The sequence below is a fragment of the Oncorhynchus keta genome, chromosome 23 (genome assembly GCF_023373465.1).
Source record: "Oncorhynchus keta strain PuntledgeMale-10-30-2019 chromosome 23, Oket_V2, whole genome shotgun sequence".
Classification (NCBI taxonomy): domain Eukaryota; kingdom Metazoa; phylum Chordata; class Actinopteri; order Salmoniformes; family Salmonidae; genus Oncorhynchus; species Oncorhynchus keta.
In genome coordinates this window covers 22,711,251-22,723,706 of record NC_068443.1, presented here as the reverse complement: position 1 = coordinate 22,723,706, position 12,456 = coordinate 22,711,251, and the positions used below count along the sequence as shown (strand labels likewise).

Here is a 12,456-nt window from a genome sequence, read left to right as displayed (position 1 = left end):
AGCTCCTGTTTTCTGCCTTTCTTTTCGCCATTTTTGGGAAGGGTTAGCTCGCTGACAGTTGTAGCGTCTATGTTGCTATGACTACTGTCACAGAGGAGAGAGCGTTTCTGGGTCCTGTCCTGATTGGCGCGCGAAAACAGCAAAGCATTATGGGATTCGTAGTATTAGTGGTGAATGCGCTGTATAATACCGGCGGGCCAGCTCTAGTAGTAATTTGGTATTGTCTCGCGGGCCAAATATAATTACCCCGCGGGCCAAATTTGGCCCACGGGCCAGAGTTTGACACCCATGGTATAGACGGACCATGGTGCAGCGTATGTTGAGTTCCACATAATTTATTAAAGAAAGTGAAACTTAGTAAAGAGTAAAAAAAATTAACAATAAACTAATAACGAACCGTGACTACAGGGAATGCTACGTGCACTAACTCAAAACAATATCCCATAACACACAGGTGTAAAAAATGCTACTTAAGTATGATCCCCAAAGAGACAACGATAGCCAGCTGCCTCTAATTGGGAATCATACCAAAACACCAACATAGAAAAAACAAACTAGAACCCCACATAGAAAATATAAACTAGACTAAACCCTTAGTCACGCCCTGACCTACTCTACCAGAGCATGACAAGACCTCACATAATGTGCCAGATAGGTGACCTGATCTCAGATGTTCTATTCTAAGCTAATATGACAGACAAGTGACACATACATTATTACTCCTATGGTCTGATGTAAAAGACAGGAGACTGATGGTAAGAGGCAAAAGGTATTAATGTGCATAATCAACACTGGGGTTGCGGCACTTATAGTCTGAGTAAATTCAGACATATTATAGTTACTCAGGGGACACACCTGCATATAACACGATGTCACTTTTGATGTACCTGGAACAGGTTAACATTAGTAAGAAAGTGACCCTAACCATTGTTTCGTCCACACACCGGCATAACCCAGAAATAAACCTAACACTCACCTCCACGTCCACACCCAGTCTCAACCCTTGCCATAACCTACGACTGGCCTACCTGTGGTTTTGAGTCCTCCTGTTGGTTTCTAATGTATCTGTCTCTGCTACATCCTCCTAGGTAACCACACGATCTTTCAATTGACAAGAGCATATTTCCCCCAGTTGTGTCTGAATTTGCCAAGAGGTGGATAACATTATACTAACAACATTCTGCCTGGTCTGCCTTTTTAGATGGCTGCTGTCAAAATAGAACAACTTCAGAGTCTTCAAGTATTTATGGACCACAGAGCAATGAAAAAGACAACCGATTTACTGTACCTCTAACAAAGCGGAAACACTTGAACCTTGCCAGAGGACCTTTATGTAAATGATATCAAGCAAATTGAGCAGGTGGAATAAAGGTGTGTAATATGGTGATGAACCAATATGTAAAGATCCTATTAGGTTTACATGTTTAAAGATTTGCATTATTAGCAAAAAATTCTGCCATTGGACGTCCCCACACATTAAACCTGATGATCGGATAGTCACCATGTCTGGACAGCCCTAAATCAGATTTACTATCTGACAGATCATGATGAAGAGGAATAAAAAATAATCTTGGTCTTTCAATCAAAAAAAGTGCCTCCTGTCCCAGACAGACAGAGAAAATAAACCAATAGTCAAGATGACTCACATTTCATGCTTTGTATAAAAAACCAGAAAACATATATTTATCTTATCGTATCTATCTATCTTCATTACCTCATGAAAAGTCTGGATTGTTCATTGTATCTCATCTGCTGAATACAATGAGCAATCCCATGAAAAGAAGGCTAACGAGAGTGATATTCATAGGACAGGACCATTTTATTTTGCGACAGAAAATGCATTCTGAGGTAAATGTTACAAAACTCAGTTTCGATAGTGTAACGATGTTGTTTTTATTGACATTGACACAGCATGAATTGGAAAAACCAATGACATTTATAATACTCACATAATTGTTATGTTTCACTTATGGTCTTCGAGACATATTTGAAGAACAATGAAATGCAATAGTAGTTGTCTTTAGACTAAACAGCTACAATATACAGTATCTTGACGCGACAATAACTCATTCTGTGCCTCTATCCTTCCATACCTATTGATCATTTAAAGTGACTGGTGGATATAACATACAGACTGCTGTGCTGCTTCTACATGGCATCCCTCAGTGGCGGACATCTTGGTGCTGCTGGACATCCTGATCCGCATCCTCCAACTCGTCTTCCTCGTACTCGCCCACTTCGTCAGCAGTGGCGTCCTGGTACTGCTGGTACTCAGACACCAGATCATTCATGTTGCTCTCAGCCTCAGTGAACTCCATCTCGTCCATACCCTCTCCGGTGTACCAGTGAAGGAAGGCCTTACGGCGGAACATGGCAGTGAACTGCTCAGAGATCCTTCTGAACAGCTCCTGGATGGCCGTGCTGTTGCCGATGAAGGTGGCGGACATCTTGAGGCCACGGGGCGGGATGTCGCAGACGGCCGTCTTCACGTTGTTGGGGATCCACTCTACGAAGTAGCTGCTGTTCTTGTTCTGCACGCTCAACATCTGCTCGTCCACCTCCTTCATGGACATGCGCCCGCGGAAGATGGCGGCAACAGTGAGGTAGCGGCCGTGGCGAGGGTCGCAGGCGGCCATCATGTTTTTGGCGTCAAACATCTGCTGGGTCAGCTCGGGCACGGAGAGGGCACGGTACTGCTGGCTCCCCCTGCTGGTCAGAGGGGCAAAGCCGGGCATGAAGAAGTGGAGGCGGGGGAAGGGCACCATGTTGACGGCTAATTTGCGGAGGTCGGCGTTGAGCTGGCCAGGGAAGCGCAAGCAGGTGGTGACCCCGCTCATGGTGGCCGACACCAAGTGGTTGAGGTCTCCGTAGGTGGGTGTGGTGAGTTTGAGGGTACGAAAGCAGATGTCATAGAGAGCCTCATTGTCGATGCTGAAGGTCTCATCAGTGTTCTCCACCAGCTGGTGGACTGACAGGGTGGCGTTGTAGGGCTCCACCACCGTGTCGGACACCTTGGGTGAGGGCATGACACTGAAAGTGTTCATGATGCGGTCAGGGTACTCCTCGCGGATCTTGCTGATGAGCAGGGTGCCCATGCCAGAGCCGGTGCCCCCTCCTAGGGAGTGGGTGAGCTGGAAGCCCTGGAGGCAGTCACAGTTCTCAGACTCCTTCCTGACTACGTCCAGGACAGAGTCGACCAGCTCTGCTCCCTCTGTGTAGTGGCCTTTAGCCCAGTTGTTACCAGCTCCACTCTGACCTGAAAGACCCATGAAAAACCTGGGTTAGAGACATAGCATCTTTGTGCTTGTAAATATCTAGCCATACATCTAGGAGAATGAAAAGCAAGTCACCAGTAACAGGCATATGCATTGTGTACATTATTCATTCATTTCCAGTGAAAGAGAAAATTCCATTCCATTGAAACAACATTGAATAATGTATCTAATAAAAGTAGTGTTTTAATCTAATTGTACTGATGTGAGTGTATTATAGGTAAGATGTCCTGGGTGGATTTTTTTTTTAGCCCAATATCCCCATCCTGATGAGCACTGCAGCAGTAGCAGTCTGGACTGCATTCTGCTGAGTCACCATTCTGGCTGTCTCTGCCTGACACAACTGCAGAAACGTTGCACAGAGAACACACTGTACATCTATGTGAAAGGTAAACTAAGCTTCGCTTCAAAGGACATGACAGTGAATGCTGTCACAGACATTACATGCTTTGGGTCAAAGATGTAAGAGCTGATGAGGACATAATGATGACCAATTGGGCAAGACAGCACAGACAGATCTGGGACCAGGCTAGGCAAGATAGCACAAGAAGATATGGAATTCGGCTAGATGATAACCACTACTCACCAAAGACAAAGTTGTCTGGTCTGAAGAGCTGGCCGAAGGGCCCGGAGCGTACAGAGTCCATGGTGCCTGGCTCCAGATCCACCAGGATGGCCCGGGGGACAAACTTGTTACCTGTGGGGGGAGGAGAGGCAGGGACATCAGGGGTGTATTCATTAGTCAGATTTCGTTGCACAATGGAAACAGTTTACTCCAAACCGTTTACTACCCTGGGTGAGATAGCATGGTGAAGCCACATCAGAGGGCACAACCTACACGGTAAACATTGAGGAAATATCTTGTTCCCCACTTGCATTTGGGACTATGGAAATACAAACGGTTTATACAAACGGTTTATACAAACGGTTTGCCTTTTTCTACAAAGGAAACAGAGGGAAAATACTAGGCATCCCCTGATCATGCTCTCCCGCACAGCTTATTAAACAGAGCAAAGCTCAGACTGCCTCTGATTCTCTTTCTCTCTCTCACTCTCTGTCTCGCTCTCTCACTTCGCTTCATTTGCAGACTGCAGCACCTTGCAGCACAGAGAACTTCCTAGCTCCAGTCCAAAGTAGGGAGGGGGAATAAAATGTGCCGTGCAGAATTGATTCAGACCAAGATGGCATCTCCCAGACCAGAATAGAAAGAGGAGTGGGAGGCCCCGGTGCACAACTGAGCAAGAGAACAATTACATTAGAGTGTCTAGTTTGAGAAACAGATGCCTCACCAGTCCTCAACTGGCAGCTTCATTAAACTGATGTCTTGAGATGTTGCTTCAATATATCTACATACATATTTTCCTCCCTCAAGATGCCATTTATTTTGTGAAGTGCACCAGTCCCTCCTGCAGAAAAGCCCCCCCACAACATGATGATGCCACCCCCGTGCTTCACGGTTGGGATGGTGTTCTCAGCTTGCAATCCTCCCCCTTTTTCCTCCAAACATAACAATGGTCATTATAGCCAAACAGTTCTATTTTTGTTTCATCAGAACAGAGGGCATTTCTCCAAAAAGTACGATCTTTGTCCTCATGTGCAGTTGCAAACTGTAGTCTGTCTTTTTGATGGCGGTTTTTGAGCAGTGTTTTCTTCCTTGCTGAGCGGCCTTTCAGGTTATGTCAATATAGGACTCATTTTACTGTGGATATAGATACTTTTGGACCTGTTTCCTCCAGCATCTTCACAAGGTCCTTTGCTGTAGTTGTGGGATTGAATTGCACTTTTTGTACCAAAGTACGTTCTACTCTAGGAGACAGAACACTTCTCCTACCTGAGTAGTATGACGACTGCGTAGTCCCATAGTGTTTAAACTTGCATACTATTGTTTGTACAGATGAACAAGGTACCTTCAGGCGTTTGTAATCTGCTCCCAAAGATGAACCAGACTTGTGGAGGTCTACAATTATTTTTCTGAGGTCTTGGCTGATTTCTTTTGATTTTCCCATGATGTTAAGCAAAGAGTTTGAAGGTAGGCCTTGAAATACATCCAAAGGTACACCTTCAATTGACTCAAATTATGTCAATTACCCTATCGGAAGTTTCTAAAGCCATGACATCATTTTCTGGGATTTTCCAAGCTGTTTACAGTCCATCATTACTTTAAGACAATCTGGAACATTTTAAGAAGTTTCTTCAAGTGCAGTCACAAAAACCATCAAGCGCTATGATGAAACTGGCTCTCATGCGGACTGCCACAGGAAAGGAAAACCCAGAGTTACCTCTGCTGCAGAGGATAAGTTCATTAGAGTTAACTGCACCTCAGATTGCAGCCCAAATAAATGCTTCACAGAATTCAAGTAACAGACACATCTCAACATCAACTGTTCAGAGGAGATTGCATGAATCAGGCCTTCATGGTTGAATTGCTGCAAAGAAACCACTACTAAATGACACCAATAAGAAGAAAAAAAATTGATTGGGGCAAGAATCACGAGCAATGGACATAAGACTGGTGGTAATGTGTCCTTTGGTCTGATCAATGTGAATTTGAGTTGTTTGGTTTCAACCACCGTGTCTTTGTGTGACGCTGCATCAGATGACCTGGCCTTCACAATCACCCAACCCAATTGAGATGGTTTGGGATGAGTTGGACTGAAGAGTGAAGGAAAAGCAGCCAACATGTCACGCTCTGGCCATAGAGAGGCTTTTATTCTCTATTTTGGGTAGGCCAGGGTGTGACAGAACGCCGCAGCCCGTCTGGTGTTCAACCTTCCCAAGTTCTCTCACGTCACCCCGCTCCTCCGCTCTCTCCACTGGCTTCCAGTTGAAGCTCGCATCCGCTACAAGACCATGGTGCTTGCCTACGGAGCTGTGAGGGGAACGGCACCTCAGTACCTCCAGGCTCTGATCAGGCCCTACACCCAAACAAGGGCACTGCGTTCATCCACCTCTGGCCTGCTCGCCTCCCTACCACTGAGGAAGTACAGTTCCCGCTCAGCCCAGTCAAAACTGTTCGCTGCTCTGGCCCCCAATGGTGGAACAAACTCCCTCACAACGCCAGGACAGCGGAGTCAATCACCACCTTCCGGAGACACCTGAAACCCCACCTCTTTAAGGAATACCTAGGATAGGATAAGTAATCCTTCTCACCCCCCCCCCCCTTTTAAGATTTAGATGCACTATTGTAAAGTGACTGTTCCACTGGATGTCATAAGGTGAATGCACCAATTTGTAAGTCGCTCTGGATAAGAGCGTCTGCTAAATGACTTAAATGTAAATGTAATGTGACTAGGGTGGGCAGTCTAGTTTCTTTATTTCTATGTTTTCTGTTTTTCTGTTTTCGCCGGGCATGGTTCTCAATCAGAGACAGCTGTCTATCGTTGTCTCTGATTGGGAATCCTACTTAGGAAGCCTTTTTTCCTTTTGTATTTGTGGGTAGTTGTCTCCGTTTGTGCATGTATAGCCTTACGGAGCTTCACATTCATTTTGTTGTTTATTGTTTTGTTGGCAACATTTAAAAATAAAGGAAAATGTACGCTCACCACGCTGCACCTTGGTCCGGTCATTTTCAAGACGACGTGCATGAGACAACAAGTTCTCAGCATACGTGGGAACTCCTTCAAGACTGTTAGAAAATCATTCCTCATAAAGCTCTTTGAGAGAATGCCAACAGTGTGCAAAGCTGTCATCAAGGCAAAGGGTGGCTACTTTGAAGAATCTCAAACAGAAAATATATTTAGATTTGTTTAACACTTTTTGGCTACTACATGATTCCATATGTGTTATTTCATGGTTTTGATGTCTTCACTATTATTCGACTATGTAGAAAATAGTCAAAATAAAGAAAAACCCCAGCAACCACAGTTGAGACTAAATATGGAGTAGAAGAGCCCACCCCCCTCACTCCCTCACTCTTAATTATATGAACGACAATCATTGAAATGTTGTCTTTCCTATTGAAAATGAGTAGGTGTCTAAACTTTGACTGGTACTGTATGTGCACCATTTTGTGGTATTTGGGTTGCTATAACATTGGTTTGAAGTGATTTTGAGGATTTGTAAGTATCCTGCCTCAAAGGTAAAAAAAAAAAATAGGCCCTGCCACTCCCATTGTTTCACTAGCAGCAATGCTAATTCTGGCTGTGGGGTAAGTAAATAAAGAAAACTAAGCCATGTTTTTGGTCATTGTCACTCAGGATCAATGGATTAATAACTTTTTGTGAATACAATTAAGTATATTTAAATGTTGTTGTACTGCCCTTTAAATGGCAGTCGTTTTTTTGCCACATAAATTTGACAAAATTAGTATTTAGTACCAAAAGTCTAAAAACTAAAAGATACTACTCAAATGATGGTCAATCTGCTTTTTAGTACTTTGTAGTTTGGAAAAAAGCTGCACATTATTTATGGGAAAATGTTCTATTTTTGTTTTCCAGAATATGCAAATTACCTGTCTGTTTAGTTATTTTAATTTTATTTCAGATAACATTATTTACATGTCTAATTATATTTTGATAAGAATTAATTTTACATTTTCTATGAAGGTTGCTTTTTCCAATAGATTACTCTTGGGGACAATGGCCCTAGTTGGTAATCCACGTATATAAAATATGTTGGTAGTATGAGGGTTAACGTGCTGCTACACACATCTCTCTATGAATTAGTGCCTTGTTATTTTAGGAAACTTTTTATCGATGAATGCACAATGCATGTACAATAATGGATGGCAGAGTTGCTCACACATGCAAGCTCAATTTACGCCTGACAACTGTGAAATAAGAGGGATCAATACTGCTTAGCATTTGCACACACTGGGAATATGATCAGACCTAACCACAGGACATGTTGGCCTCATAGGACCTAGGTTCTGCAGCCTGGTTGGTTTGTCACTTGCTTTGGTAATGTTAACATACGTTTCCCATGCCAATAAATTCCATTGAATGTAATATAGTGAGATAGACGGAGAGAGGGTAGAGGGAAAGAGAGAAAGAGAGGGATAAATGATGCAGGAGAGAGAGAGAAAGATGTGATACAGGGAGAGAAATAACGAGGGAGGGAGGGAGGGAGGGAGGGAGGGAGGGAGAGAGATTGGCAGGTACCTGCTGCTGTCCTCATTTCCCCTGCCCTGCCAGAGAGGGATGGAGGGAGATTGGCAGGTACCTGCTGCTGTCCTCATTTCCCCTGCCCTGCCAGAGAGGGATGGAGGGAGGGAGGGAGAGAGATTGGCAGGTACCTGCTGCTGTCCTCATTTCCCCTGCCCTGCCAGTGAGGGATGGAGGGGGGGAGGGAGGGAGGGAGATCGGCAGGTACCTGCTGCTGTCCTCATTTCCCCTGCCCTGCCAGAGAGGGATGGAGGGAGGGAGGGAGGGAGGGAGAGAGATTGGCAGGTACCTGCTGCTGTCCTCATTTCCCCTGACCTGCCACAGAGCCCACTGCACCCAGACAGATATTATGGTTACAATGTCACATACTCAGTTTGGATTAGCCCTACAGAGCATGGCTTTGCAAATCCAATGAGGTCTGCAGTTTTTATCACCAGGGAATATTGATTTACTTTTGTTTTAATTTGGGGGAAAGCCAAGTGATATTACAGTGTGCTTATGGTTTATTATTTTATTTAAACACATGTTCAGATGCATGCAGAGATTACTTCATGCACAGTCTAGACAAATAGATGTATATATACCCGATGCTTCATTGTAGTACACGTTTATCCTCTCCAGCTGCAGGTCACTGTCACCTTGGTAACTTCCGGTGGGGTCGATGCCGTGTTCGTCACTTATGACTTCCCAGAACTGTGAATGGGACAGAGATGTAGGTACTGCAACTGATGTATAAAGGTTTGAACTAAGAGATAAATATGTTCTGTGCTCTGGCTATGACCTGTTCAAGACGCATTGAAAAATACCGAACGGTCTTCGTGCGTAGCCCTATCCCTATTGCGCATGGTGATAGCATGACTCATCGGCCCAGATGCGCGACACCACTGCAGACACTTTGCCTCCTAGCCCAAGTCCATAGGACCACACCATTATCAATCGAATATCATGTAATATTTCTAAATAAATGAAATACTAATTTCCATAACACATTAGGCCAAAAATATTATACCAAAATACTGGAATGGTATTTGGGAATTTGATGTCTTGGAAAATGCAGTGCGACATAGGCCTATTTTAAATAAAGTTACATGGGCGAAAAAAGCATGCAGGTCTCAACATTTCAAACACTTAACAAAATAGTTATTGCTCTATAACAACCACTGCGTCAGTATACAATTATAAACATGCCACCTACTTTGGCACCAATCTGGTTTCCACATTGCCCGGCCTGGATATGAACAATCTCCCTCATGATGATGCCTTGTGGGTGCAAGCAGACAGCAGCCTTTTGTCTCAGCTAACACCGATGTCCTCAACCTCTTTGCTACCCCTTTATGTGTCGCCTCTCAGCAGTTTTAACATTACTAGGGCGAGCGGTGAGCTCAGGGAGAGTCATCATGTTGATGCTGACGTCACACCGGCGCTGCATCCCAATCTCGCGCACCAGCCTATCAGCGGGCAACGTTTGATGCAGTGGGCCAGTGGACTGGATGAGGATGCTCCTGCATCAATTTTCATCTAAAACATGGCGCATTGTTATTATTTGCCAAGTTAAGGAAATGCAACTTGATAATTCATAAATATCCCCTTGTTCAATGTAAGCTAGTCATTGTGCCCACCTTCTAGCTTGCCTTCCTGCATCCGTTTCAGTGTACATTATGTCCAATATATTGACAGTTTGGAGCTCAGAAACTACATCATCCACAATGTTATCAATGCCATTCTCAAGACAGACATATTCGTTTTTATTGATCACTTGTTTAGTAGAGAGGGGAGTAGTTTACCCCTAGGAGCATGTTTACAGGGTATTGAGGTATTGTATGACATCATACAACAGGAAGTGGTTAAAATCAGAGTTTTCCAAGCAGAGAAATATATTGGCAGCAAAAGTGGGTTAATAGTTGGTTGAGTAGAATGGTCTTATAATTGAAAGATCAATAAAAATACTAAATACGAAACCACATTTATGGAATGACTGTCTAGCACAGCCTCAATTCAATAAGCAAGTGACATATTGAAAACTGATCCTCAACATATAGCATCAACACACTTTATGCCCATGGCATGATCTTGGGATAGAGAGGACATCAACTGGTAAAACAAGGGACAACTCAAACACCTCAAGATTCAGTATCAAGAGGTGGCTTGAAAATAGTCTGAAGAACAATTAACTCAACAAAGACCCAGGAATACACCATTCATCAATAAATAGTGAAGTTTATTACAATGTCACGTGGCTTATATACAAGTGCATTATTCAAAATCCCCAAATAAAAATTAAACTGGTAGTCTGTCATTTTTACATTTATTCATTCAAATCTTTTGCACCAACAGAAACTCTGTGCCATATTAGGGTTGTTTTTCATTTCACCAATATAGATGTTTGGTTGCATGTAGGATGAGTGAAGATTTGATCAGTTGAAAACCTGATTTGTTCAGTTGAAAACCCTTTCTAAACTACTGTATGATGGCACCACCTATGAACAACCTATGAACCTAGAGAAAATCATCTTTACCTGAATGTATTCTATGCTCTATCTACTTTTTCTGTTTAACTATAGCCACTCTCCAAGCCATCACCCAACTCTTACCATACACTAGCGCCTGGTGCTAACTTTGCTATCACATATGAAATCTGAGACTGTAATGTAAGGTTGCAATGTGTTGTATTGTGACATTTGAAGATAAGAGAATCTGCTAGAATGACCAGAATGCAAATTAAAAATTGACTTTTACATGTGAGGTTACACCATTTGTTCCTGTGTGTCAGTGCATGTGTGTCTCAGCTAACCAATGAGATGGTGAGGTTGCATTTCAGGAAATGGGGGGTGAGAACTACTGTACAGCTGCAGACAATATCCTCTTTAACATCTGTAAGGTTGAGCTATTTTGTTGTTCCAGTGTGAATAGACAGTACACAGTGACCGAATGTACAGTAAAGTAAGTGTATTGTACATATACAACATGTTGAGTCAGTTATTGAAGTGATAAGAGTGCTCAGACAGACTGTTCACAACAGCAGCCTCCTCATCTCACTGCAAGCCAAACAAGCTAATCGGACTGGGGTAAAGTTGCCCCTAGACACTGATCTTGGGTCAGTTTAGCATTTTCCCAATCAATGGTTAAGTTTAGGATCAGGGGAGGGGAAGCTGATCCTAGATCTGTAACTAGGGGAGACTTTACTCCTGAGTTAACTACTCTGAGTTGGCAGGACACCAAGATACATTGTGCTTTGAGGCCTAGAGTGTATTGGAGATTAAAGAAGTGAATAGGCCCATATAGGGGTGTACTGAAGTTTAACTTGTTTCACATATCCTTTCTGCACCATGTGTGAGTCTTGTGAACAGGGTGTAGTATTAGGAATTAATCTCACAAGAAAATAATATCTTCTTTAACAGCATGCTTACTTACCAGGAAATAACCAGAGAATTAACATAAAGTATGTTGTGACACGTTTAGTATTATCATAGTTATTTTTTACATCCATAGAAATTACATGACAGTATGTGTTGTGATGACTACTGTATGATTAGTGTACAGTAGAGTGATCATTTTGGCTGCTATTGCATCATACACAACACTTTGGATACCTCCAAAGCCATTGTATTTTCCTGGTTAAATACATAATAATAAACACACTATATAAGAATGTGGACTCCATGGCATTTGACATCAATCAATGAGATTTGAAAAATAAGCTTTACAATAAATTAGTGATGTTGTATTTGTAAACAGTGGCCAATTGACACAGATCTCTGCACAATTGGATGTAGTAGCCTTATTAGTGAACTGATAGCCACCATTTTGTTTGTCGGGTATGTACTATTGTCAACAGTCAGTCAATAACAGATGTTGGTAAAGCATGATGTTGACACTAGCCATTTGGGTTTTTAAAAGAAGAAGAAAGCTCCTCATCACAATTTTAATAAAAATAATCAAAGATGTTTGTTGTTTTTTACAGTCAAGAGATCACAGCATTTCTCTATCATGTCTGTATTGATTACAATGAAATAAGTACTTAATGTTAATGATTGTTGTTAATATTTTGAAGTAAAAATCCAACAAAAACAGAGAGGGGTAAG

At 42.7% G+C, this 12,456-nt stretch overlaps 1 protein-coding gene across 2 annotated transcripts; it reads right to left on the bottom strand.

Annotated features, from left to right (window-relative positions):
• Nucleotides 1–1,800: 1,800 nt before the first annotated feature.
• On the bottom strand, nucleotides 1,801–9,778 carry LOC118402013 (tubulin beta chain-like). 2 transcript variants are annotated; one of them, XM_035799802.2, is made up of 4 exons: nucleotides 9,570–9,778; nucleotides 8,959–9,067; nucleotides 3,859–3,969; nucleotides 1,801–3,256 (listed from the first exon to the last, which is right to left on the bottom strand). In XM_035799802.2, the coding sequence occupies exons 1-4, from the start codon at nucleotides 9,624–9,626 to the stop codon at nucleotides 2,163–2,165; spliced, it is 1,371 nt and encodes a 456-aa protein (XP_035655695.1). In that variant the 5' UTR covers nucleotides 9,627–9,778; the 3' UTR covers nucleotides 1,801–2,162. The 2 variants fall into 2 exon arrangements, with proteins under 2 accessions (XP_035655695.1, XP_035655696.1); XM_035799803.2 differs by lacking the exon at nucleotides 9,570–9,778 and adding an exon at nucleotides 8,372–8,704.
• Between the last annotated feature and the right edge of the window lie 2,678 nt (nucleotides 9,779–12,456).

What these genes read in the sequence shown, in the direction of transcription:
- LOC118402013 (XM_035799802.2), bottom strand. Translation starts at nt 9,626, where the DNA reads ATGAGGGAGATTGTTCATATCCAGGCCGGGCAATGTGGAAACCAGATT. An exon ending in GAAACCAGATTGGTGCCAAA is followed by an intron (nt 9,068 to 9,569) that starts GTAGGTGGCATG and finishes TCCCATTCACAG; the next exon opens with TTCTGGGAAGTCATAAGTGA. An exon ending in ACCAGACAACTTTGTCTTTG is followed by an intron (nt 3,257 to 3,858) that starts GTGAGTAGTGGT and finishes TGGGTCTTTCAG; the next exon opens with GTCAGAGTGGAGCTGGTAAC.